A 26,854-nucleotide genomic window follows, 5' to 3' on the forward strand; every position below is an offset into this window, starting at 1 on the left:
TCAACCACTCTTCTCTATCTGAAAGGTTGTTTGGTACATTTGTTTGTTGTCTGTCTCCCCGAACTTAAGCTTTGAAAGCAGAGCCCTTGACTGTCCTCCCCTGAATGTTTCCCCAGCACCTACAACAGTGCCTTGCCCAGAGTAGCACTCAAAAATGATTTTGGAACCAAGGAATGAAATGAGAGCTCTAGGGCCTGGCCAGTCCCACCCCCTCCTCTGCTCTCCTTCGGGTCGTCCTCTTCTATTGCGAGTGCGCTTCTGACAAGGAGCCGGGGAAGTCACGAGATGGTCACAGGAGTTCCAAGCAGGCACCCTTATTTATCATCTTTACTAAGCATCCCAGGGAAGGGCTCCAGGTGCCCGAGGCTGACCCCATGCCTGCACGGGGCCAACCACAGGGGACAAGTGATACAGACAGGCCTGGGCCTGGGGGTCCCAGCTGCGTGGCTGCCCCGGGCCAGCACCAAGTGGGAGGAGCAGGATGCCTCAGGGGTATGGAGATGCTGTCACTAGTAGGTAGAAGGGGGGACAAGACGCCTGGCAAACAGAGAAACAAATCTAGAAAATTCTCTAGATAACGCAAAGCTTTTAAAACACATTTTTCTCCCATTCTCCAACATACTGCTGTCTTTTGAAACTCCCAGTTATTAATGAAAGTGTCAACCTGTTTGACCTCAGGGTTTACTTTTCATCTTCCAATGACTCCATTTTCCTAGTTTCAAAGGGCGAAGATGTGTTTACCTCTCTCCCACTCTAAAGGATTAATGGGAGGTTAATAGACATTAACCTAAGTTGTTCACCTTCTCTAGAAAAGACAAAGTGAATAGCAAGGAAATACAATGCAAAAGGGAAATTTAGAATCTTTTAAAATCATGTAAATTTTCAAAATTTAAACCTTTTCTTAAAGTAGTATTTAAAGCTTTAGGAAGCAGTTTACATGAAGATGACTTTAATGACGCAAATGAGCTTCTCATAATCAGAAGTAGCAGAAATTACATATCAACTGAAATTCCACTTTTAACTCAAGATGTGAAAGTAAGGTGCCCTATGTCCTTTCATCAGAAACATGAATGAAAACTAGAAAACTGCAAATAACATAGGCCAGGAAAAATATTTCTAAGGGGTGTTACCTACATTGCCCAGCTCTGATCTTTCCACTGTAGTGACACCCAAACTCCAGACATCAATCAAACTGTGGCCTCGAAACAATTTCCTAGTTAGAACGGGGTCGGGAATACATTATAATGAATTCAAGATACCCCAAATTACCTATAATTTTCACATTACTACAGACATATTTGCTGCTGTTGGAAAACAAAAGCCCCTCCCGCCCCCCCCAAAAAAACCTTACTTTCCAGTCATACTTACCTGCTAGATGCATCTACATTCTTTCCTTTTCCTTTCTGTTAAATCCCTACATCCATAAAACACACAACAAAGCTTTTTTTGTAACTGACTTACAAATGGAAATGTCTTCAGGCTCAGCCCTTTTCTAAGAGCCTTGCATCCACAGCCGTTTTCCACAGGTAGAAACCACAAAAGGAAAAGATGTTTATTACATTCGGTCCTCACTGGGCTCAGCAGGGCCCACTCCCTCTGCCCGATGCCAGCACACACCCTCCACCTGACCAGCAACTGACCAGGACCAGTGAGGCTTGACCCTGCCTCCCTGAAAAGTGCTCCCCACAGAGATCCGCCAGCCCTGCCCCCTCCACTGCACCCCTCCCCGACACTAGCCCAGATCCCCAGTGCATTCTGTCCCCCGACTCAGATGGGCTCACTGAGGCCCCATCACGCCCAGCCTCCACCCCAAATCCTGTCTTCCCAGCGGGCCTGCTTAACTGCCCACAACCATTTCGTCCCAAGACCTGGGTTCTGGAGTTTGGTTTATATTTCCACGTCCCAAACAGCGTTTCCTTTCCGTGGAGGGAGGGTGGGCGTTTAGAGCTCCTTTTGCTGAATGAAAAGTTGACAAATGCAAACAACTCACTGTTTTTCAGATTCTTAGCATATTTTAACTCCAGAGACTTGAGGATGGAATAAGTGACTCGGACCCATCAAGTGGGTCATCTCGTTCAAAGCCCAGAACTGCGCGCAGCTGGGTCTCTTTCTGCCGCGCTGCCAACACCCCACCCCATTCTCACTCACTAGATAAAACCAAACAAAAGCGGCACTTGCTTTTTCCAAAAATATACTATCCCTCCAATGGAAAATAAAGTTCTGAATCTATCCTGGGCCTGTGTTGATGAGGAAAGTCATGTGAGCCTTACAATAGACAGCAGAGTGATGTGCGAAAAGACGGAAAAGCCACCAACCTGGAGATGAAACTTTAGCTGTGAAAGCCAGTAATGAAAAGAAGGAAGAAAACGACCCCCTGGGAAAGAAAAGCTATTTTGTGCCAGATTGTTTTAAGAGTAAGAGTTTACCTGCATGATTTATTTAAGTGGCTATTAAGCTGAGAAGGTGTTTATATATGTAAAATATGCATATTGGAAGAAGTCAGCTGGTAGCTTCACCCTCCAGAGGGAAAACCCAAAGTTCATTACCAGCCGTCGGTCTACCGCAGAGAAGCCTGCACACCCCAGGGGCCAGGGATTCTAAAAAGGCCATTCAAGCCACAGGTGGACCCCGCGTTTCTCCATTTCCCTGTCCTTCCGCTTTTCTTCCCTTAAAAAAATTCTTACAGAATTTGCATTTGATGAGGTTCAAGAGGTCACTTCCCCTCCCCTCTCCTGCTCGGTCACTGGAGCAGCCACGTCCGGGCCACCCTCGGCGCCGACAGGCGGAGGTTTTGCGCTCGGACCGGCCGCCCTGCGGGCCGCTGCGCCCCCGGTGAGGCCACGCCGGTCCCGAGCACAGGCCGACAGCCAAAGAGCGGCCCTGTCCTGTCCGCCTTTTCCAGGCAGTATCTGGAGACGGTCCGACACGGAGAAGGCGCGGCCGAGCATCCGACGGGGACACTTCGAAGGCGTGAAAACGAAAACGCTGTCTCCGCTCCCCATCCCCGGCTGGGCTGCTACACTTGTCGCCCTCTGTGCCCGGCGATGCTGTGCCGCTCCCACCCGAGGAGGCTCCCTCCCCTCTGCGGCCGCAGCGGCGCCCCGCCGAGCGCTCGGGCCGCCCTGAGCGGCGGGTGTCGCGGCCGAGGCGGGGACAGGCGATGCCCCTGGAGCCCGACGCGACCGCGGCCCCGGATCGATTGTGGAGCTGGGCCCGCCGCACCTGCTCCGCGCCCCCGGGCTCCGGGCTCCGGCCTCGCGCCCGCGGGTCGCGCGCGGGCCTCTTTGTCCCTCTTCTCCTGGCTCCGTTTCCAACTCTTCATTCTGACTCTACCTCGAAAGCTGAAACGAAGCGCCGGAGTTGGGGTGGTGCTGGGACAGGCGCAGGGGCCCCATCGTCCCTAGGCTCCGCGGGCCGCGACGGGAGGTCGCCGGGAAAGCAGCGGGGCCAAGGTCAGCGGGTCTGCGCCGCGCATCCCAGGCCCGAGGTCTGCTGTGCGCCCTCCGCGTGCGGCGCGCTGTTCTCTAGGCGCTCGACTGTCTGAACTCGTTTAATCCTCCCCCGAAGCCCAGTGGGGCAGCTGTTATTCCATCCCAGTTCTAGAACTGACGAAACTGAAGTGCATAAGAAAAAGTAACTTGCTCAAGGTCGCATAACTAGTAAGTGCAAGGTGTATGGGGAGGGAGCGATACATAGGTAAAATTAAATGGGCAAAATAGCATTTGTGACCTTAGTATATATTTAATATTAGTTTTTCAAACTGCAGGTCACATTTTCCGAGTCAGAGCTGCGAGAGCCTAACGGGGTAGCGCGGCGCAACCAGGGCGAGAGACCCCTCACACCCGCCGCCGGGGCGCTTGGTTAGGCTGGACGGAGAGGGTTCTTCGCCCGCCTCGCCGCCTCCCAAAGGACTGGCCAGAGCCTGCGCCTGTTGCAAACGGGAAATGCGGCGGAATGGAGAAAATTTCCGTGTAGAACAGCAAACGTGGGCGGCTGTTTGCGGTAGACCCTGGCCGGCGAAGAACCCTTGCCGCCCGCGCAGCAGCGTGCCGGTTGGTTTTCTTTCCGCGCTTCTCCGCTTCTCCTTGGGCTCTCGAACCTGAGGGAGTGCAGATCAGCCGTCTGAGGTTCCGCCGACCCCCGGTGAGCGAGTCCAGGTCCCACACACCCGGGCCGCCGCGCGCCTGGCGTTATTACACGGGCGCTTTGCGTTTCTGCGAGGCACACTTTCCTCGGGACAAACGACGCTCTACTCTCCTCGATCGAGTGAGCTCCTCTGCCAGAGCTCAAACACACACACACACACACACACACACCCCGCGCCCTGGTCTCCTCAGTGCCCCGCGCCAGCCCCCAGGCACTCACCCACCGTGCTGCGAGGGCGCGCGCCGGCCCGGGTGCTGCGAAAGTGTAGGATCCCTCCAGGAGCCGCGTGATCTGGTGCCCGGGAAACATCCCCCAACCCGGGGAGAATTTGCCCTCGGCGGTGAAGACACGGAGCCCCAGCCACAGCTGGAACACGCCGGAGAGCAGAGACCCCAGCCCGCAGAGGCGGGCTTAAACTGGTAGACAAAGACCCACCTTTTCCTTATTAAGGACCCAAGCAAACGTGCACGTAAGAGATCGCTCAGGGAAGGAAAGATCCCAAGGAAGCATGAGGCTTACAAAGTACCTTTACACAGCGCTTTTGTTGGATGGGGCCAAAAATAACAGTATAAATGTGTATATTTCAAATTGTTAAAAAATTTTTTTACAATTTTTATTTCATCCTTATAGTCACTGTGGGAGGAGGCCCTTTTAAAATTATTTTTAGTATTCCCATTTTAGGAAGGAAGGAAGGAAGGAAGGAAGGAAGGAAGGAAGGAAGGAAAGAAAGAAAGAAAGAAAGAAAGAAAGAAAGAAAGAAAGAAAGAAAGAAAGAAAGAAAGAAAGAGGAAGAAAGGAAGAGAAAGAGGAAGGAAGGAAGGAAGAAGAAAGAAGGAAGGGGGAAAGGAAGAAAGAAAGAAAGAGAAAGAAAGAAAAAAGAAAGAGGAAGAAAGGAAGAGAAAGAGGAAGGAAGGAAGAAGAAAGAAGGAAGGGGGAAAGGAAGAAAGAAAGGAAGGAAGGAAGGAAGAAATTGAAACTCATAGACTTACCCAAGACCACCTGGAGCAGGTGCAATTGTCAAACAGAATCTAGGGCGCCTATGACACCACATCGCTGCTCCGGCTACATTGGGGGTTGCTAAGAAGTTAACGTGTATGGTTTGGGGGAGCAGGAAAAATCAGACAAATCAACTAACAAATATTTACGAAATATTTGTACAGAGTCCTGGTACCGACTGGGCGTTGGGGATAGGGGCCAACCAGGGCCTCCTGGTTCACTAACCCCCCCACCCCTGGATCCCTTCACACCCCAGCCTAGTTCAAAATCCTCCACAGGCACTTTAAAACCATATGAAAAAGTCTTTCCAGGCTGGCCACTGTCTGGGTAAATGACTGGAAAGTACTGTATGGTCCACAAGGATAAACACACACACACATACATCACACACCTACGTAGCGATACATTCAAAGGACACGTGTGACCTTGCAATAAAATGAATTCTGTACGTAGGAGCTGGTGAACGTGTGGAGGCAGCATGGGGGTGACTCTGGTGACTGCACAGACAAGCGCCCCTTCCACAGCTTGCTGCCAAAGCACACACCCAGCCCCAGTGATGGAGGGAATGTCTGTCACCTCCTGGCAGCTCCAGCAGGCAGGGAAAAGCCAAGAAACTTGGGGCTGGAAGTCACTTGGGAGGAGTGGGCAGCAGGATAAAGAGTTCTGCTTATAAAATACACATCCAGAAACAATGTCCCGGCCCTATTTCCAGCTTCCCTAAGGAACTGTGCTTGTCTGCACTAAAATGTAATTTTAGGTATGAGAGAGCCAGAGCCGGAGGGCATGGGGAAGAGTAATAAGGTGCCTTTTAAAAACACGACATCTGTATTTGCCCTGAAATATTTCAGCAAGAAATGAAAATAGAGAGACAGAGAAGAGATAAATGAAGCAGGTGTGGCAAAATCTTGGTAACTGTTAAATCCAGGTGATGGGTATACAGCCCTCCACTTCTGTGCGCTATGAAACTTTTAGCACGAAAAAATATAAAAAGAACAATAAAAACTCAACCTCTTCATTTTATTGTATGTAAGGTGGTATACCTGAGTACCGTTAATTTTTAGGAGTTTTTAAATAAAAGTCAGACTACATGGAGAATGCCTTCTCATCTCCTAAAAGATAAAGTGCAGCTCCTGACTCGGTGTCGCAGAGGAAAGGCCAGTAGGGGACATCTTGGTCTCCGGTTCCAAATCCAGCAGACCTGGCCTTTCCACTCCCAAGCCCACCCCTACCCTGCCTGTTACCTTGCCTGGGTATGCAGCCTGCCCCAAAGGACCCCCAAAGTTCCCTTCTATGTTGCAGACTTTCGCCAGGACAAGTGTAGGGTGCTTTCCTTAGTTAAAAGGAATGAGAAATAATAAAGGCAAAAAGTTGTCTTTCTGTCACTGTAGACCCAGAAGACAAGAGATGGTCTTGCAGCCTCTTCGCGGTGGTCCAGAGCGGAAAGCGCTTCCGCGAACCAAGAGACTGGCTTGTCCGGGTGCCCGGCCGTCTGTCTGTCGTCTGTTTTCTGCTAGACCTCGGCTCCCAGAGCTCCAGGCCGGCTGCAAACGAAGACGCCGCCCCGGCCCCTTGCTGGCTGTGGGAAACCAGAAGGGCCAAACCGAAGCCAGACTTTCTTCAGCAAGACCCAAGCATGTTTGCAAAGGAGGGCGCATTTCCGTGGAGGGGTCCCAAGCATGCGACTGACCTCCTTCTATTTTAAGAGCTGGAGGGGTCGGGAAAGCAGGGTGTGTCCTAAGGTGGCCAACCGAGTCCGAGGTGAGCGAGTATATCTGCAGGACTCAGTCCGCCTGGGGCCGGGCTGCGGGGCTGGGCGCGCGAGGCGGGTTAGGGACCCGCGGGGACGGCGATTCCCGAGGGCCTGGCGCCACCCAGCGGAAGCGAGAGGAACTCACGCTCTTCCCACGCGGGCGCCCAGGAGGAGGGGAGGCCAGCCCGGGACCAAGACACCAGGGACTTTCTCGGACGGCTGCAGGGTGACACTCATTGACGGCTCCAGGAAACCATGCCTGGCCTTCCCGGCTCACCCCTCTCACCAGCAAGGACACCGTGGCCCGCCAGGCCGAGACTCCGTTTGCCCTGAACCCCGCGAGATGAAAAGCGCTTTCCCCTAAAATGCGAACCACCCACAGAGACACGCTCTGGTGGACGCGCCTCGGAGCCGGGTGTGCGCTGGCCTTGCGCTGCCGGCACAGGGCAGAGTCCACGTGGAGGGAGGGAAGACCAGGCCGCGTAAATCATCTGGAGGGATTTTTGGCCTGAGTCCCTGTTTCCGAAAGGTTGCGGGATGGCTTGGACGTTGATTATATAGCGTTCCCGTTTCAAGTGCGCGCCCCTCCCCATCGCAGCCCGTCTGGTGTGCGAGGATTGTTTGAAAGGAAGGAAGCATTCTTGAAGTGGCGGGTGATGGATCGTCTAAACCCTTCTGGGGCGTTTGGGGCGGGGGTTTGGAGGCAGCTCATCCATAAAGACCCCCCTGGAGAGAGGGGGGCTGTTCTCCAGCCCCCCACCACGCAGCCTGGAGCCCTAGGCCTGGACCAGAACCTCCTGGCCAAGGGGGAGGCGGGGAGGGGGTCCCAGGCAGGTGGAGACGCCTCGCCTGGACCGGCCGCCACCGAAGCCCTTCAGGTTGCACGGCGGGGGCCCTGCAGGGTGATTTATTGGGGGCGGGGGGGTGACTGCAAAAAGGCTGGTGGGCTCCCAACACCAGGGTGTCAGGGCACAGGGTGAAAAGCGGACCCTGGGATGCTCTACTTCGACTCCTTGGGGCTCCAATGCCAGCTCCTCAGGCGCCCTGCTACATGTGCCTTCCCTTGGTATAGATTTCTTTTCGAACCCCAACCCAAAACCTGTCCGTCCACCTTTCCCAAATTGGCGGAGGGAAATGGGGCGGGCGCGTAAAGATGACTCGGGTCAAACCATTCGAGGCTGGATGGGCTGGGAACCCCTGGGACCAAGCCTCAGCCAGGCCGCAGCCTCTTCCCTCCTGTGGAGCTGCAGCCCTCAGAGATGTCCGTCTCAGCGCCCTCTGCGCCCGCCTGGCAGAGAAGACTGCCCTGGGGTTGCTACGGGGAACGTGCGGCCGCTCCCTCCTTGGGAAGACGCGAACCTCGACAGCAAGGTGGGCCTGGGGAGGCGGCCTTGGGGCCTGCCTAGGCGCGGCCTCGGGTGCTTTCCCGGCCCCTCAGTCCCAGCACCAGCGAGCACTCCCTTCCCCTCCTACGGGCTTCCCGGGCGACAGAGGGTCAGGCCGCCTCCGGAAAGGACCGACCACCAGGCACGGGGGGGCGGGGTGGGGGGGGAATGGGGGATGGGTCGGAGGGAAGGCTTCCGAAAGGCAGCTCCTCCAAGGCGGCGTCTGGGCGCCCCGAGGTCCCGAGTCGGGCTCTGGGCGCCGAGCACGTTTTATTTATCCCTGCAGAGGATGCTGGAGGACAAAAGAAATATTTGGACGTCAGAGCTGATTTATATTTTTGGAAGAGCTACGTTTCCTTTTCTGAAGAGAAGCGAGTGCGCCCCATATCCTGAGCGCAGCGGGGAGACAGGAGGGGAGTTTTGATGCTCCAGGAAGTTCATCCATCGCGGCTCGGGCCCCGCGGGGTTCGCTGCCCCGGGGGATATTTATTTATTGGAGGGGGTACGGCAGGAGGGGAGGAGGCGAGCCAGACGCGAGAAGAAAGCCTGACGCGGCCGGGTTGGGACCTCCAGGGCGCCTCCAGGCCCGCGGACCCGCAGCGGGCCGGTCTGGCCTCTCCGTCGTGGCGGGGTGCGTCCGAGGCGCGGCCTTGCGACCTCGGAGCGCGAGCGTTTGGTCGGTGCCTCCGCAGCCCTGGGCGCGCACCCTCCTTCCTTCTGCGCCCGCCAGCCGGCCCTGCCCAGCGTGCCATCCACCTTCCTCCCGAGCCTGGGGAAGCAGAAGTGGGGCACGGGGCCTCCTAAGGGGGGGGCTGCAGAGCAGAGGCCCAGCAGGGTGGGCGCAGGGGAAGGGACTTCGGGCTCACTCCTAAGACACAGCCTGGCTCCACGGTTTCTGTGTCATCAGTGGGGGTTCCCTTCCAGCAACCCAAGCCGCCTCATGGTGGTCCTGCGGAGGGGCACCCCACCCACACTTGTTCCGCTTTTTTTCTCCCAAGACTGGGAACGGGTGGGACAGGCTTCCTTAATTTTCCTTCGCCGCTGGAAGCTGCCTGTTAGGAGTGGCCGTCCCGGCCATGGAAACCCTCCTCTCAAGCCCCGGGCCTTCCCCACATAAACGCAGCAGGCTGTCCGCGAGGCCCAAGGCCGGTCCACTGCAGAGCCGAACCGGGCAGACGGGCCGGCTCCCGGGACCACCCCAAAAATGCGTCTCCCAGGGTAGGAAGCTGGGCCTTGAAGCCCCGGCAGCGCAGAGGTGGGAAGAGGTGTGGCCTCCGCAGGGGCTCTGGCAGGCTGGACCCCTTTCCGCCTCCCCAGGCACCGTCGATCCCTGCCAAGAGGGTGATCAAGTCTGCCCACCGCCAGGCGCAGGGGATCTGGGGCCCATCCGCGGATCTCTCAGGAAGGTGGCTATAAAAAGAGCCCTGCCCGGAACACAGGCGTTGGAGAGCGGAAGAATCTATCTAAATAAACATTTGGAATTGGGTGGCTGCTTTCAAACCCGGAGGTCTGGGGGCTCTGGACCGAGGAAGGCGAGCAGACGTCCACAGGGTGTAAAATTCCCGCCGTTACCACTCTGGCCCAGGTGCCCTCTCCAAGCCCGCCCTGGCGCCTCCTCCTGGCCTCGCGGCCGCGGCCCCATTTTCTATTATAAATAAGCGTTTCTAGCTTGGCCTCTGGGGCGCTTCCCCACACAGGCTCACCCCCTAGGCCTCAGCATGCAGCGCCCACCGCTGTCTGGAAAGGCCTCTCGACACACACGTTAACTTTGTACCAAAGCACAGGCTGGAAGGGTGGTCGCTTTGCGTCGGAGTTCTGCTGGGCTGGGGAAGGAAGGGCGGCCGCGGGGCCAGAGGTGCCCGCGAGGGGAGGTTTCAGAGGGCCGCCAACAGGGTGGGTCTCTCCGGTGGGCAGCTGGTTTAGTCTAAGCCACTTCATGTAAAACCCACACGGCAGGGGAAGCACGCTAAGAACATAAAACGTAAACCGCAATAATGAAGAGATTTCCTAGAATAAAACGCCGATTACAGGACAAAATCAGAGAAACCCAGGCTTCCCGAAGTTTACATTTCCCTGCGCTGGAGCAGGGGCGGGACCTTGGGGTTTGCAGCAGAAAGGAATCCGCGGCCCAGATGGAGACAGTCTACCCGAGGGGTCAGCTCGGGGTATTTCTGAGAAATACAGGGGCACCCCTGGTATTTCTGGTTAACTGAGGAGCGCCTGGCCAGATCTGCAGTCATTTTAAGGAACCATACCTTTCCTTCCCGTAAGAAAGAAGTCAAGACTTTTGTTGTTTATAAGACAGTGAAAGTCAATCAGGAAGAGCTCCGAGACGGGGCAGCCTCCTCAGCAAAGCTATTTCAGAGACAAGCACAACTTTCCTTTCAACCGTCTCCCACGCAGAAATTCAGGTATTCCTGCCAGGGACAGAGAGTTTGACATAACTGGTTATTGCATGCACTCTCACCCAGGAGATCTGTATAAATCAGTAATTAAAACAAACTTCTGAGACTTTGTTTTGCTGCCCCATAGTGGAAGCAACACTGGATGGAGACCCCAGACCTGAGCTCCAGGCCAGCTCTGTCACTTGCCCACATGTGACTTTTGGCAAATCGTCTGACCTTTCTGAGCCTCAGTTTCCTTATCCCTAAAGGGGAAGGTCCTGAGACCACGTGGCGGTCACATGATATGAATGTAAAGGCTTATGCCTGTGAAATCTACACGGAACAAATTTCTAGACTTGAGGGGTCTCTGCCAGGGGAACAGTTTTCACAGGCAGAAGGGGAGTCTCCAAGAAAGAGGTCTGAAGAAGGGCCACTTCCTGCTCAGATAGCTAAGAAGGGCACCGACCTCCGGACAGTCCTGGAGTACAGGGCAGCACTAAGACCCCTGTGGAGAGGGGCTCCAGCTCTGCAGACCTGCTCTCCAAAGCCTACTGCCTTTCCAGGACCTGCCTGGCCTTCTGGAAGACTGCCCAAACTATAAGTGGGCATTTCTTGCAAATTCAGAGGGTTTAGGTAAAATGGATACCACTGTCACTTGGATGGGAAGGGAGATTTTTAAAATCCTTGATCATTGAACCAGACAAACTGGTAGAAACTAAAAATGTATAGAGTTTTTGGTTCTTAATGAGTATCTGTGGACCCCCTAAAATCCCAGGCAAACTGAGAATATTTTTTTCTGGAGGAAGGCTCCATAGTTTCCATCATATTCTCAAAAAGACCCCAAAACTGGGAACTACTGGTGTGTAAGGTTATTACTAGCCCTGCCTGGATTTTAGGGTCAGTGCTTTTTATTCTTCACTCTCTGGGTCCTAAAACCTTTTAGGGCCTGAGATCCAGGCCCTAGAATTCCCAGGTGCAGAAAATCAGAGAGGGTCCAGTGCCAGCGATATGTCCACTTGCTGGATTTTTCCCAGATCCAGTGCCCACCACCCCCATCTCCAAATGAGATGATTGCCTTCCTGGTCCCTCTGCTTCTCAGCTGGGCCAGTTCTCTTCCCACTGCTTGCACACACACACACACACACACACAGAGAGAGAGAGAGAGAGAGAGAAGGCCGTGTCAGGGGAGCTCCTTTCAGATATTCTGTTCTCCTCACTCCAGTTTCTATTGTATTTCATTATTTTTCAGACATTTAAAGCATTGATTTAGTGAACACACTCTATTTATTGAATACTTCCACTTCACTTATAATTAAGTTATTCCCTGTAAAATGACAAAAGGGGCAAGAGAAAAAAATACCATGAAATTAATGGGGCCCTATCAAAAAGAAAAAAAAAAAAGCTCACCAGTCACTCAGAAAGGAATTCTTAGAAGTGGAAACAACTGCAAACCCCCTTCCCCAACTCAACCAAAACATCCCATCCGGAAAAGAGCGGCTTGTTTCTTTTTTCTATTGGAAATGAGCAGTAAACTGAGTTCATTTGGGCCGTGTTTTCTTAGCTGACTCGCAGCTACAATCAAGCCATTTTGGGACACATTCCCATGTAGGTACCAGGGGTGCTCTGGAGGAAGCTGTCGACGCCTGTTCAGCTAATTTAGGTTTTCTTTGTCTAATTACAGTGGAGCTTAGGGAAAAGGAGCCGGGCTCAGGGCAGTAAACTGACACTCGGTCTCTGTGTGTGGTATCCAGGCAGGGTTTGATGGAAAAAGCCTGCTTCCACTCAACTTCAGGTCACTGTCTGGGGCCAGCCCAACCCAGCCCCCAGCCTCCCCCTCGCACCCCTCGCACCCCTCGCACCCCTCCCTCTCCTCCCTCTCCTCCCTCTTCTGCCCCACCGGCACACTCGGCCAGAAGCAACCCCAGCACTCCTGGGCACGGAGAGCGGGTGCAGCCCCAGGGCCTGCCCCGGGCCTGTTCCACCCGGGGGCTCTGGCTGCCCCCCTTCTCCAGACCTGGCGCCCTCTCCCTTTCTCCCCGCCCCCGCCCCGACTCCCCAGCCTGCCCAGCGCGCGTGCTTGCACCCCGGTCCTTTCTGAGCAGCCGCAGAGGGCGCCCGGCCCCGCCGCCCCTGTGGTCCGCGGTCCACAGCACCTCCCCTGGGGGCCTCCCCCCATCAGCCCCGTGCGGCCCCGGAGGCTCCCAGGCCTCCTGTTCTCCTCCCACTTCCAGCCCCGTCCCTGGTCAGACGACGTTTCCTTGCACGTGTAATCCAATAACTAACTGTCCGGTCTCACTGGGAGTGATTCCTCCGAGGGCACATCCTCTCTCCCAGCCTCTTACTTAGACGGAGAGGACCCAGCCACACTGGGAGGGGTGTCGTCCCACGGAAGCCAGCCTCGAGATGGCAGGCACGCTTGGGTGGGCGGCATGGGGCCTGGGGGTGTAAATCCCGTGACAGCTGCACACCCCTTCAGGACTGAGTACAAATACAGCTATCTCACTCCTGTCACTCGGCGCGGCCTTCTTTCTGCATTTCGTACAAAACATCAAATGGCAAACGGAAAGGAAGTGGAAACAAATGCAAACAGGAGTCCTATTCGACCACGTTTCCAGGATCTCTAAAAAGGAGAGTCTTTAAGGAGCCTGGCCTCTGCCCTCTGCTAACATTGGTGGGAGCCCGCAGGCCCGTCACAGGAGAGAGGGTTGGCACGTTACCTTTGGGCGTCGCGGGCACCCCGGCGTGTGGCGGAGGCGGCAATGTCTAAATGAGCTGACAGACGGTGTCAGTGCGGGCGCAGGGGCAGCGGCTAAGGAGGTCTGGCGGCGGCACCCGCGGCAGCACCACTCGGCCGGCCCAGGACCGGCCGCGAGGAGGAGGAGGAGGGGGAGGGGGGAGGAGGGGGGAGGAGGGGGTGGGGGAGGAGGGGGAAGGGGGGAGGAGGGGGAAGGGGGGAGGAGAAGGGGTGGGTCCGCTCCGCCAGGGGCGGCTGGCTTTGGGATGGGGGGCAGAGGTGCTGTCCGGGACTAAGAGAAAGACGATTTCCTAAAGTCTCGGGGGTCGAGTTTTGCGGGGCGGGGTGGGGCGTCTTCCCGGCACAACGTGAGTCGGCCTGCGATCCCGCGGTTTGAAAGGGAGTGGGTGGGGGAGACGGAGAGCATCCGAGAGGAATTAAAAGGCCGAGGGGGACCCCGGAGAGCCAGGAGAGAGATAAGCGAGGGAGCGGGCGGCCGGCCGGGGGGGAGGAGTGAGCGCCGGCCCAGCGCGCCCTCCCCGGGGCGGCGGCGGAGGAGGGGGCAGGGCGGGGGGGGAGGGGGGGCGGAGGAGGGCGGCGGGGGAGGGCGCGGGAGGGAGGAAGTCCGAGAGACAGAGCGAGCCGCGCTCCTGAGGGGAGACGTCGGGCTCGTCCCCGGGGTCCCGGCCGCGGTCCCCGCTCGCTCGCGCAGCCGCCCGGCGCCCGGCCGCTCCGGCTCCGCGGCCCGGAGGCCGCCGCGCAGGCCGGGCCCGAGGCCCGGGGAGGGATGCGCGGGGCGTCGCCTCCGGCCCGCGGCCGCCGCCAGAAGCCCCGGCGGAGCTGAGGGAGGCGACGGCGGAGCGCTGGCTCGGAGCGGCCGCGGCTGCAGCCCGGGCGGCGGGCTAGGGCGCCCGCCGGGCCTCTGGGTCGACCGCGCTCCCGCGCCTTCGCGCCCGGCCCCGGGCGCGCCCCCGCCGCCGGGCCCCGCTCCCGGGCCCCCGATGACCTCCGAGGGCGGGCCGCCGCCGGCCCCGCTCCGCCGCGCCCGCAGCCCGGGCCCCGGCGCGCTCCAGGCCGCCCTGATGAGCCCGCCGCCCGCCGCCGCCGCCGCCGCCCTGGAGGCCGCCTCGTCTTCGTCGTCGTCCGCCTCCTCCTCCGGCGCGGCCGGCGCGGCCCCGAACGCCTGCAAGAGCGCGGGCGGCGGCGGGGGCGCGGGCGGCGGCGGCGCGGGCGCCAAGAAGGCGAGCTCGGGGCTGCGGCGGCCCGAGAAGCCGCCCTACTCGTACATCGCGCTCATCGTCATGGCCATCCAGAGCTCGCCCGCCAAGCGCCTGACGCTCAGCGAGATCTACCAGTTCCTGCAGGCGCGCTTCCCCTTCTTCCGCGGCGCCTACCAGGGCTGGAAGAACTCCGTGCGCCACAATCTCTCGCTCAACGAGTGCTTCATCAAGCTGCCCAAGGGCCTCGGGCGGCCGGGCAAGGGCCACTACTGGACCATCGACCCGGCCAGCGAGTTCATGTTCGAGGAGGGCTCGTTCCGCCGCCGGCCGCGCGGCTTCAGGCGGAAGTGCCAGGCGCTCAAGCCCATGTACCACCGCGTGGTGAGCGGCCTGGGCTTCGGGGCCTCGCTGCTGCCGCAGGGCTTCGACTTCCAGGCGCCCCCATCGGCGCCGCTCGGCTGCCACGGGCAGGGCGGCTACGGCGGCCTCGACATGATGCCCGCGGGCTACGACGCGGGCGCCGGCGCCCCGGGCCACGCGCACCCGCACCACCACCACCACCACCACGTCCCGCACATGTCGCCCAACCCGGGCTCCACCTACATGGCCAGCTGCCCGGTGCCCGCCGGGCCCGGGGGCGTCGGCGCGGCCGGGGGCGGCGGCGGCGGCGGCGGCGGCGGCGGCGGCGGCGGCGGCGGGGACTACGGCCCGGACAGCAGCAGCAGCCCCGTGCCCTCGTCCCCGGCCGTGGCGAGCGCCATCGAGTGCCACTCGCCCTACACCAGCCCCGCGGCGCACTGGAGCTCGCCCGGCGCCTCGCCTTACCTCAAGCAGCCACCCGCCCTGACGCCGGGCGGCACCCCCGCGGCCCCGGCCGGCCTGCACACCAGCATGTCCACCTACTCGCTGGAGCAGAGCTACCTGCACCAGAACGCCCGCGAGGACCTCCCAGGTAACACGGGGCCTGGCCCCCGGGGCGTCGCCTCTAGGCCTCCCCGCTCTGGGTGGCCGAGGCCCAGGGGAAGCTGGCACCCTATGGGGGGTGGGGTCGGGGTCACCGGGCCTTCCCGGACAGTCTTGGCCCCTGCCGGGCCTCCAGAATTTTCACCCCTAGGAGGATGGAGTCAAGTGCCTGCGTCCTCGGGCTCTCCGAGTGTCCCCACGGACTGCAGGGCTCAAATCTCAGGCCTGACTTAGCTTAGGGAGAAGGCTTGTGGCCTTAGGGGACCTTGGCCAAGGCACTGTGGCTGCTTTCTTTTGTCTTTTTTTCAAATTGGTTTTGATGTGCTTTCACCCAAAAGTAAATGTCCAGAAGGGAGATGCTGGGTACCTGCCGTGTGCGTGGGGAGGGGCTCCGCTGGGCGAGGGTTGAGAGGAGGGAGGGGCGCCAGGAAAGCAGAGGGGTTCCAGGACCCTGCACAAAAGGGAAATGTTGCCAGGGAGGAGAGGCGCCAAGCGGTGCAGGAGTCGCCTGCCTCCCCCCACGGTGGACCCAAGTTGATGACATATGGGTCCGGCCTAGGCCAGCAGGACCTGGGGCCCGCAGCGAGGCTCCCCTGAGAAACGCCTGCCCGTTGGGCGCCCCTTGTCGTGTTGATGGTGTAAATTGTGTTGGTTGCAGATTATGAAAATTTATTGACTCGCCCAAGGCGGTGAAAGGTGGGAGGGGACAGATGGGGGTGGAGGAGGGAATTTGAATATTTAGCCAGGTTTATGGGGACAGTGGAGATAAACCCTTACATTAACCCCTCGGAGGCAGGCTGGTCTGCCCGGCAAGCGGGGGCTCTAGCTGACACTCACCCGCCCCGATTAGAAAAGGGTTCGCAGGACGACGACACCTACATTACATGTTCGTGCATCGGTGTGGGGCAGAGCGTCAGGGAGAAAGGAAGCCCAGAAATGGGCGAAAGATGTTGGTTCCCTGGACGGTGAAATTTCCCAAATAGGCCTTTTAAATGCGGGTCTCAGAGGTTAACTAAACAAAGACAGTCTGGGCAGGACCACACCGGAGAGGATTTTAGCCTGACTTAACCCACTGAGAGCGGAGTCTTGTTCAGTTTTATGGGAATTTCAACAAGTAACCAACACAGACGACCCTCCCCTCTTATTTTTTTTTTTTATCCCCCTGGGACGGGCTGTCAATCACTTCTGAGCCCTGGCGGCGCGCTCTGCGCTCTCCCGCCCACCCGCGCCCCTCCCGGCTCCCCGCTCCCCGCTCCCGCCGCCCTGCTCAGCCGCAACCCGGACTCCGAGGCGGGTCCTTGAAACTTCCGCGGCTGCCATGAAACACTTACCTCAACGTTCAAAATCGCGCAGAAATTGCCTTCTGACCATTTTGTGAGGCCGCCCTCGCCCCACGCCACACACCGCGCGCACGCACGGGTCCCAGAAGCGCGACTCTGTCTAGAGGAGAAGGGACACTGCCTCGCCAGCCCCCCGGGAGCTCGCGCACCCTGCAGGCCGAGTCTGGGAGCCCCGAGGAGGCCATGGCCCGGCCGGGACGCTCTGCTTCTCCCCACCCCCCAGCCGTGCTCTGGCTCCCGCCCCCTCGAACGCTCTTCCCCGCGGGGCTAGCTGGCGTCTCCCAGGCCGGGCCGCGGCCGACCGAGAGCCCAGGGCCCCTCGAGGAGCGGGAAGGCCGAGGAGGTGCCCCGAGCGCGCGCTCCCAGCACGACCCCCGGGCGGCCCATGCCCGCTTGCTCGGGGAGGCCCCGCGGCCTCTCTGCCTCCCGAGAACCTTTCAAGAAGGAGCCGGGCTCTTAGGTCCTTCGGTCCAATCAAAGCGCCGGCGCCGGGCCCGCCGGCTAGAGATGCGGGAACCGGCACCGCGAGGTGCTTTAACGCGGGGGCAAGCGCACCTGCGCGGCAGCGACGGCTCACGTCGGGGCGCGCGTTTGGCCACAGTCGGTGTTGCCGGGCGCTGATGGCGGGGCCGCCCGGTGGCTCAGCGAGCGCTGGATGCGGCCGGGCGAGGCGCCGCGGGCCGCCGGGTAAGGTCTTCGCGCGCGCAGAACGACCCGGCCCTGCACCCGCGTGGGCGGGCGGTCCCCGCCGCGCACGCGAGACTAGAAAGGCCTCGGGGAAAAGGGCCCAGCCCAGCCCGGCCCCAAGAGAGGCCCGGGCCGGGAGAAGCGCGGGGCCCAGCGAGCCGGAAGCCCGGCCAACTGCGCCCCCGGGCCGGAGGCGCCGAGAAAGCAAAAGCAAAAGTCGGCGCCCGGAGGCCTGGCTCAGGCCCGGGGAGAGGCTGCGGGCCGGCCCGGCTCTCCCAAAGGCTCCCCGCGCGGCAGAGGGGCCGCAGCCGAGCTCTCACCCAAGGGCAGGCGCTGCTCCCCGGGGGTCCCGCTTCCCTCGAGGCGCGACCCACAGAGATGCGCGCGTTTGTTCTCGGCCCTTCTCTGGCCGTGGGATTGTTTTCTGTCACCCCCCTGGCGCGCAGGGCCTGCTCCTCGGAGCCGGCTAGTTGGTTGGGAAATAAGGCAGGGGGGCTCGAAACCAGAAGCGGGGGAGACCGTGGTGTTTCGGGGGCAGGGGCTGGGCCTCGGCAGCACCGGCTGGAGCCCTGCGGGCAGGGACCGGGCCCAGGGGCTGTTAGAGCCCCGCCCAGCCTCTGGGAGTAACAGACACCCGGGCACGGAGAGCCTGGCTTGGCGGGGACCGTGCTCCGCGGCCCCGTGTAAACCAAAGGAGACCCCAAACCGGGATTCCTGAGTCGTCCTGTGGCCTACAGTTTGAAACTTTGAGAAGCTTCTGGGGCTGGGTTTCCTCTCGCAGTTTTACCGCAATAGACAAAAAGGCCAGCCCCCTTGCAGTCAAAAGTTGAATTAAGTTTTCAAAAATTATGTGCCCCGTCCTCAGCGGAAGAAACGTTTTCTGAAAAGGTTTCTTTTCTCCCTCCTCGCAGTGGGGCTCCCCCGATACCAGCACCACTCCACGCCGGTGTGCGACAGGAAAGACTTCGTCCTCAACTTTAACAGCATCTCCTCCTTCCACCCCTCGGCCAGCGGCCCCTACTACCACCACCACCACCACCAGAGCGTCTGCCAGGACATTAAGCCCTGTGTCATGTGAGCGGAGGGAGGGGCCGGGCCAGGCCCTCTCGCCCCCGGGGCGAGGCTGAGGCGGACTCCCCGAGCAGCGTGGCTGCAAGTAGCACATCAGTCACTTAGCCAGAGTCCCCAGACCAGGCAAGCATCCTGCGCTGAGGTTTGCATGCCGTTGGCAGAAGGACAGCCCCAAGGTAACGCCCCGAATTCGTGCAGGCTCCCAGAGAAGGGAGAACTCCGCTCCTTAGCCGAGGTGGTGAGAACTCACCACGCGGAAAACACAGGCATGGAACTCTGGGGGTTCCCTTGCCTTCAGTAATCAGGGTCTGAAACACGCAGAGGGGCTGTGTGTGTGTGTTTCTTTGTCTATGGAAAATGCGTGTGCTTTTCTAAAAGGCAGTGCCGAGCACAAGATTGCAAGAAAGCCTCATCTTGTTGCCTGGCTAAGGGGGAGAGCTGTGCCTTGCCAAGCACTACCTTTGGACGCAGGTGCCAAAGAACATGATCAAGGAGGTATTTAGCAACAATGTGTCTAGTTTAAGAAAGTGGTCTTCAGTATTGTGACAATACAACGTTTTTTACAAGGTTGTTTTCTACCACCATAGTTTAAAGATATTTTTATGACCTTCGTGTATACTCACACTTTGCTTGTATTTTAAAAGGAGGATATATTTGCACTTACGTATACTTTTACAGTTTGCCAAACTATTTTGGTGTAAAATTTTTTCAATAAAATGTATATAACAAATAGTTGCTGGGGGATCTCTTTCCTCCCCGGGCATCTGATCGCCAGGTCTCCTCACCAGCGGGCAGTGCAACTCTACACTGGGCGGGCTTTTTTTTCTAAGTCATGTAATTGACGTGGTGTGGGGTCTGGGCCTTGAGCAGCACAGGCCGCGTTCTGATTGTGGGTCTTCTCAGGAGAGAAAGAGAAGAAGAAACGTTTTCTATTATTTCTTTCCTTCACCCTCGCTCTTTCTGGCTAAACAAAAAACAGAAGGTGAAAGGAGCTTAAAAGAAAACCAGGCAGGATAAAGGCTTGAGGAAACCAAGTTTCGTGCCCCCTTTGTTGTCTTTCTTGTGCGCGCGGCGAGTTCTGCCCTCTGCTCTTTCCTTTCGCCACCAGCGCAGGGTGGAGTGATGGGGCAGAACATCACCCGGGGCTGCCCTCGGCCCGGCCGGGCTCCGAGCAAGGGGTAGGTGCCCAGTGCAAGGGCCCCGGCTCCTTGGGTGGCCGTCAGATCCCCTCGTCCAGAGGGGGAAGCCCGTGGAGGGTGTGGGCAGTCCCCGAGCATCAGGGACAGAAGCAGGACGAGATGTCTGTCCCCGCTCCGGTTCAGGCACAGCGCCGGCCCCCACTTGTCACCCTGTTAGTCACCCTGCTCCCTCCTCTCCCTCGCAAGGGAGTGATGCTTTCCCTCGGGATTCCCTCCGAGCCCTTTCCTTTCTCGCTTGGTTTCCTGAGGCTTCCCAATCACAGATGCTACAGGCAGAGCTGCTGAAGCTCTGGACAAAAAAGAAAGGAAACAGGCCGATGGGCATCAGCCCCGCCTGGTCTGACCAGCCCCGCAGACTCACGGGCAGCGCTGGCAACTATGGACCCGAGAGCGAGCAGAGAGGTTCTCCAGGTCTTGCTTTTGCTTTTGAGAACTCGCCTTCGAGTCTCATTCCCTGCAAGCACTGTCTCTCAGTCAGTCACCAGGAACGGATACCACTGGGTGGGTGTCTCCCACACAGGGATTTTGTATTCTGAGTGAGTTTCAGTCCAAAGACAGTCTCAGTAAAACATCTTGTTTTGAAAAGTCCTAACCATCTGCCTAATCTTTAGGCTTCCTTTCTATATTTTCCAAAATTAAGCAGGGATTTAAACATTTGTTGTGTCCCATTATCACATTTGCAGTTAAATAGGGATTTTTTTTTTCTTTTATTCGGGGCTACTTGGGGGCTGCTATAAATTATGAAGTCAGTCTCAGAGTTTGCTCTGACCACAGTGCTGTGTTTACATTCCTTCCGAAGCAGCCGGCATGGTCGTAATTTATATCCTAAACACTTGCACGTAACTTGTTTATACAGAGAATGACAGGACCTGGGAGGGAAGGCTGTGGCCGCCGGGCCTCGGCGAGCCCAGCGCGCCCCCTAGTGGTGCGAGGAGGCCCCGCGCATGGAGATGCAGGGTCCTTTATCCTATGCAGGAACTTTCCCAAAATGACCTGTTTTGGGGTGCTTTTCCCTACTCCTCCGACGTGGGGACGCCGGTCCTCTTTACAGATCCGCACAGGTGGACCTCGGAGATACTGTGGGCTTGGTTTGAGACCACCACAATAAATACTGCAATAAAGTGGGTCACACAAATTTTGGGTTTCCCCAGGCATATAAAAGTTATGGATACACTATGCTGGAGTCTATTAAGTGTGCAATAGCATTATGTCTAAAAAAACAATGTGCAGACCTTAATTTTAAAATACTTTATTGCTAAAAAATGCTAAACTTCGTCTGAGCCTTCAGCGAGTCACAGTAGTAATATCAAAGATCACTCATCACATATCACCATAATAAATATAATAATAATAAAGTTTGAAATATTGCAAGAATTACCAAAATGTGACACAGAGACACAGAGTGAGCAAATGCAATTGGAAAAAGTGACACCTTTTGCATGGCTCTATTGCAGGGTCGCCACAAACCTTCACTTTGTAAAAAACGCTCACTCTCTGGGAAGCCCACTAAAGTGAAGCCCAATAAGAAGAGGTGTGCCTGCACTAGGTCCTGGCTGCAGGGGTCCAAGCCATGGTCCCTGATTCTGGTTCCTTTCACACGTGCTCCCCAACGTCACATACAAGACCTTTGCATCTGGAGTGGCAGACACAGGTGCGGTGGCCCCAGTGTATCAGAATCACTTGGAGGGCTAGTGGAGCACAGGCTGCTGGGTCCACCCCTCCCTCCCCCACCCCGTTTCTCATCAGTCCATCTGGGGCGGGGCCCCAGAGCCTGCATTCCCAGTAAGCTTCCAGTTGATGCTGACAGTGTTGGTCTAGGAACCACACTTTGAAAACCACAGGTCCAGGAGGGCAGTTTGAATTATGGATATTTTACAGGTTCAGATGGGTGGGTATTAAGGCTTGTGCGTTCATTAGTTAAGCAAAGATCTGAAAAGGTTTTTCAAAAATAGTTTGTCCACAGAAAAACTATGATGGATTACTCTGTGATGGATTACTGGCCCCTGGGAAACATAAGGCCTAATTTTGAGCCCTGCACCAAGAAGTAGAAACTCCCCATTTTTATTCAAAGCAATGATATGTCTTGTTTTATTCTAGTAAACTTTGCAAAGAAAAGTCAGGTGGAATCACTAAAGTCTATCCACCTCGGTACTGTGAGTCTGGGTATGTACACAGCAGTGATGTCACAGTTCTCCAGATGGAGGGAGGTGGTGATTGGAGCAGGCAGGAAAAGGAATTCCTTTATTGGTGATAAAATCTTTAGAGGGTGGAACAGAGAGAAAGCAAAGGGGCGCTGCGACCTCAGTGACCCCCAGATACAGATGGGTCAGGCAGGACCCGGGGGGGTGGGGAGAGGGAGAGAGGGAAAGAGAGAGAGGAGAGATCTGCAGAGGAGTGTCTGAAAACATCTCAGGAGTTCCCGTCCCGACGTGAGCAGAGAAGCCTTTGAAGCTGGGCTGCCATCCTGTGAGGCCACCGCCATCTCCCCAGGCCTCCAGGGCCAAGGCATTGGTTGTAAAGCCCACGTACTTCTGTTTTCCTTGGCTTCTGCCTGGATTCTGGGGAAGTAAGTGAATTCTCTAGTTGTGCGTGCTCAAATTTTCTGAACTGCTGCAGCAGCGTCCAGAGCATTTGGAGAGAATCATCTTGACTTACATTTTAGAAAGTGGAAGTCTGATTTCTGGGGGAAATCTTCAGGTATTAGATGGAATTAGCGCCTCCTTCCCAAAAGAAAAACCCCTTTGTAGATTCCTGTATACCTAATTACTGTGCATCATGGTGATTAATTCAAAACAGGCACCGGCTTATTTAGCATGGAAATATATTTTAATATATTTGATCAGAACGGAAATACATTTTACCAAACCTGTCTCCATGAAACTCTATCTGAGCAAGGACAAACACCCCAGATGCAGACACTGGGCCAGGGAAGACCACAGCTCACGGACGTCAAGCTCAGTTGGGAAAAAATGAAAGTGCTGGAAGTTCTTCTGGAGTTCAGAGCGCCCTGGGTCCGCAGCAATTGTCTCTCGGGTCCCCGGGGGACGCGAGGGGCCCAGGGCTGGACCGCCAGTCCTCGCGGCCTGAGTGTGCAGGAGAGAAGAAGGGGCCCGGGGGCAGCAGGGAGGCTGGTGCCCTCCAGGCATTCCCTGCGGAAGGGCCCCCTGCTACCCCCCCAGCCCAGGAGCTGCTGTCTCACAGACGAAGAGACGTGGAGCGCGGCCTTGGCCACGGCCAGGCAGGGACTCTGTCCCCCGACGGCACTGCGCCACCCAGAACGGGCGGAGCTCCCCGGAATCACAAGCTGCTCCCATTTTGGTGAGTCTAGGGGCCTCTGTTTTCCATCTCATCTTCGATCCCTGAAGGCAGCCCTCGGCTACATCACTGGGACTTTGTCCAGGACCGCTTTGTCCACGAGGCGGTGTCCCCTCACTGGGGGCTCCTCTCCCCTGCGTGACCCCTGTCACGGGTTTCCCTCACTCCGTCCACCCCAGCAACGAACAGGCAGACGCAGCAGTAAGTCGTGTGGGGTGAGTGGCTGAACCGCAGGACGACCCCTGCTAACGGCTCTTCTTCCAGAAGGAAAAGAACCTCCATCAGGAAAGAATCACTTTACTGGGTTGAAATTCCAGGTGACCAGGCTGTTCTTTGGTCCAGAAGGAGCAAGTCAGTGGCTGTTACTCGGTGATTTGTACACACAGCGGCGGGTCACAGCCCCAGAGCCTGGCAGGGGGGGCCTGGGGAGCTTTAAAAACCGCCCAAGTCACCCCCGGCCAGCAAAGCTGGCTCCCCCGGGGGCCCGGCCTCGGTGGTGCCCAGAAGGCCCCCAGCTGCCTCGGCTGCTCAGGCGGGATTGACAACCGCTAATGAACGCTATCTTGTTTATGTTTCACAGAAATCCTTTAAGGAAGGCCTTATCGTCACGGTCTTGCAGAAGAGAAAAGGCTGCCCAGCTGTGTTTAGCTGGGGTCCACACCAGTGCCCTGTCTGTAAAGCAAGGGTCCCCCACCCTGGCACACCGCCTGCCACCTGGGCAGCTTCGGCAGATCTGTGCCCAGCCCCCCACGTGGTCACACAGAATCTCCGAGGGGCGGACGGGGCGGCTCTGGCCCCCGCTCCCCGCAGGGAAAGGGGACACTGCCCCGCGGCCGCCATGTGTAACTTCACAGTAATCAGTTACACCAGTTCTTCCTGAGTCGGGGTGGGAGAGGCACAGACGGGAGGAGGGGAGGACGGGCGGGGGGTGACACGGGGAAGGACCAGCCAGGAGGGACTGAGGCCCTCGCCCTCCCCTGGGCTGCCTGGGCTGGCCGAACCAAGCTGTGCCGACCCACGGCATCAGTAAGGACACAGGGTCCCCAGCCCCTGTGCAGCAGCAATACTCCAGCAATAGGGGCCAAGTAGGGGATCCCCCAACTGACTGGGAGAGCCAAACAAAGGCTGCCTGGTGCCCAGGCCAGGAGCATCAGAGCCAATGCTTAAAGAGCACACATGGGCAGACGGGCACACACACATATACATGTAGACGTACAGATGCACATGGCCACACATAGACAGATGCACCCATAGACACACATGGAGACATATAGACACCTACACAGTCTTCTATTCAGTTGGGGTCCCAACCCCAAGTACTGAGATGCTGACATTTGATTACACCTGCCATCTTTCCAAATCTCCAAATTGACCACAACAGTTTAATAATCAACTTCTGAGGTTTCCTTTTCTAAAGGCAGGAATTTCCCCCTCCTCTAATTCTAGAAGCATAAAAACAGCCTCTTTTCAATTGTTGCTTTTGTTTTCAAAGGCTAAGCCGAGCCCCCTGCCAAAGGCAAGTCCACGGGCTGGAACCACGGCGCAGGGCAAAGTTGTTTAAGACACGAATGGCACTTGGAGGGGCCCTGGCCGCTCCTCGAAGGGGCGAGGTCCACGTGGTCTCTGCACCGTCCTCCTGTGAGCCCTGGGCGTCCCCTGTGGCGACGAGAACAGGTCTGGGGAGCGGGGGAAGACCTCTTTCTTTTGGATGACACTCCTTCACAGCAGGCCCCAAGCCCCGAGAGGAAACAGGCAGGTGGCGGGCAGGGGGACCTCCGTCTAGGTATGAATCAACCAGTGAACTTCTGACACCAGCTAAAGATGCTGCCCCAGCCTTGGGGGTTCCCTGGTAGAGGCAGCTGGCCTGCAGACAAACTAAAGCCCACAGACAGTCCCCTCCCGACAGTGGGGCGAAACCCTGTTCCTTTGCCTGCCCTGGAACTCGCTCCTGGAGAAAGTTCACACACTAAGGAAAATACCCCCAGAGGTCTTCAGACGGCCTCTCCCACTGGCGTCCGTGAGTGCCCCCCCCCCCGAGCAGCAGCCTGACTCCCTGCACAGAGACAGACAGACAGAGCTCACTGGACCCTAGCCCTGCCGCTGTGGCATCACTTACATTGTCTGGGCCTCCGTTGCCTAACCTGGGCAACAGGGTACTGGTACCCGTCTCCAGTGTTGGTGGGATGATTACAGGGGCTACAGAGCAGCTAGGTCCTGGCACACGGTACAAAGAAGCAGGGCCTGGTACAGCTGCAGAAGGCCCAGCCTTCTCCCTGGGGATGGTCCTGAGCAGGGACAGAAGGATGGCTGTGTCCAGTGCCTGCGCAGGCCGGGTTATAAGGCTATTGTCTTAGTTTGCTGGGGCTGCCGTAACAAAGTACCATGAATCAGGTGGTTTAAACAACAGGAATTTATTTTTTCACAGTCCTGGGCCAGAAGTCCAAAACCAAGACGTTTCAAGGGGCTGGTTCCTCTGAAGCCTCCCCTTGGCTTGTAGACGCCGCCTTCTCCCTGTGTCTTCATGTCATCTTCCTTCTGTGCATGTCTGTCTCTGTGTCCAGATGTCCTCATGTTATAAGGACCCCAGTCATATTGGATCAGGGCCCACCTACATGACCTTACTGTGACTTGATTACCTCTGTAGAGACTCCATCTCCCAATAAGGTCACCAGGGGATTAGGACTCCAACGTGACTTTGGGGACACAATTCATCCCGTAACAGCTGTAAACCAAGCTCAGAGCTGAACAGAAACACACTTGATTTCTTACGGTTCCCCCCACCTCCACTGTCCAGGCAGCTCCAGGCTGAGCCAGCTCTCCGAAGGATGCTGAGGGGAGCTGGGCCATCCAAGCGTGGCCTTCCCCTCCATCTACCCGCTGCATGGCCAGAAGCTAGGTTTTGTTTCCTTTGGGGAGCAGAGTCCCCCCCGCCAGCCAGCCTGCATTCTTTGGGCAGAGCCTCCAAGATACGACCCCACCATTCCCTGGGGGCGTGCTAGCCCTGAAGCTGCATCAGACGCAGGCCCTGCATCCAGGATCACACCTCCCAAAAGAGAAAGGCTGGGGAAAAGGCTCTTTCCTTTCTGAACTGGGGAAGAGCTAGTGTCATTAGCACAGTGTCATGAAGATGGAGTGTTAGGAAAAGCAGCTGGCGGGCCCCAGACGCATGATCTGTGGTCCTCAAGATAGTCTTTGAGGTTCAAGTTACTAAACCCGTTTCCTAGATGACAAACTTGCTCACCATTATACCAGTAACTGGGAAGGCTGAACTCCCAACCTGGATCCACCCGGCTCCACACATCTGACTTGGGGGGTCGGCAAAGAACGGGGGAGGGGGGGAGCCACAGGGGAGGGGGTTCACTGGAGGGCAGGCAGGCCCAGCGTGCCAGGGCATCTGGCAATCCACGAGGTGCCCATGGTACGTCAGGGCGTGTGTCCAGGAACCTCCAGGGCACAGCCTAGACCATGCAGACACCGTGTTCTCATCACACAAGAAGGAATGGACCCCGAGAGGGCCTCCAGGGCCCCCCGCACCCGACCCAAGCTCCCATGAGAACCAGCACACGTCAGCCCCCGACGTCCCACTGTCGGCGAGACGGCTCTCTGGGATCTGAGCTGAGACGGTTCTGCCCCACCCTCAAGCCAGCTTCTCACCCAGCGCCAG

General features: G+C 57.5%; 1 protein-coding gene across 1 annotated transcript; it reads left to right on the top strand.

Annotated features, from left to right (window-relative positions):
• The first annotated feature begins 14,396 nt into the window (after window positions 1-14,396).
• Window positions 14,397-18,683, top strand: FOXF2 (forkhead box F2). The gene is made up of 2 exons (XM_061194770.1): window positions 14,397-15,567; window positions 18,517-18,683. The coding sequence occupies exons 1-2, from the start codon at window positions 14,397-14,399 to the stop codon at window positions 18,681-18,683; spliced, it is 1,338 nt and encodes a 445-aa protein (XP_061050753.1).
• The last annotated feature ends 8,171 nt before the right edge of the window (window positions 18,684-26,854 follow it).

Source organism: Eubalaena glacialis, chromosome 7 (genome assembly GCF_028564815.1).
Source record: "Eubalaena glacialis isolate mEubGla1 chromosome 7, mEubGla1.1.hap2.+ XY, whole genome shotgun sequence".
NCBI classification, from domain to species: domain Eukaryota; kingdom Metazoa; phylum Chordata; class Mammalia; order Artiodactyla; family Balaenidae; genus Eubalaena; species Eubalaena glacialis.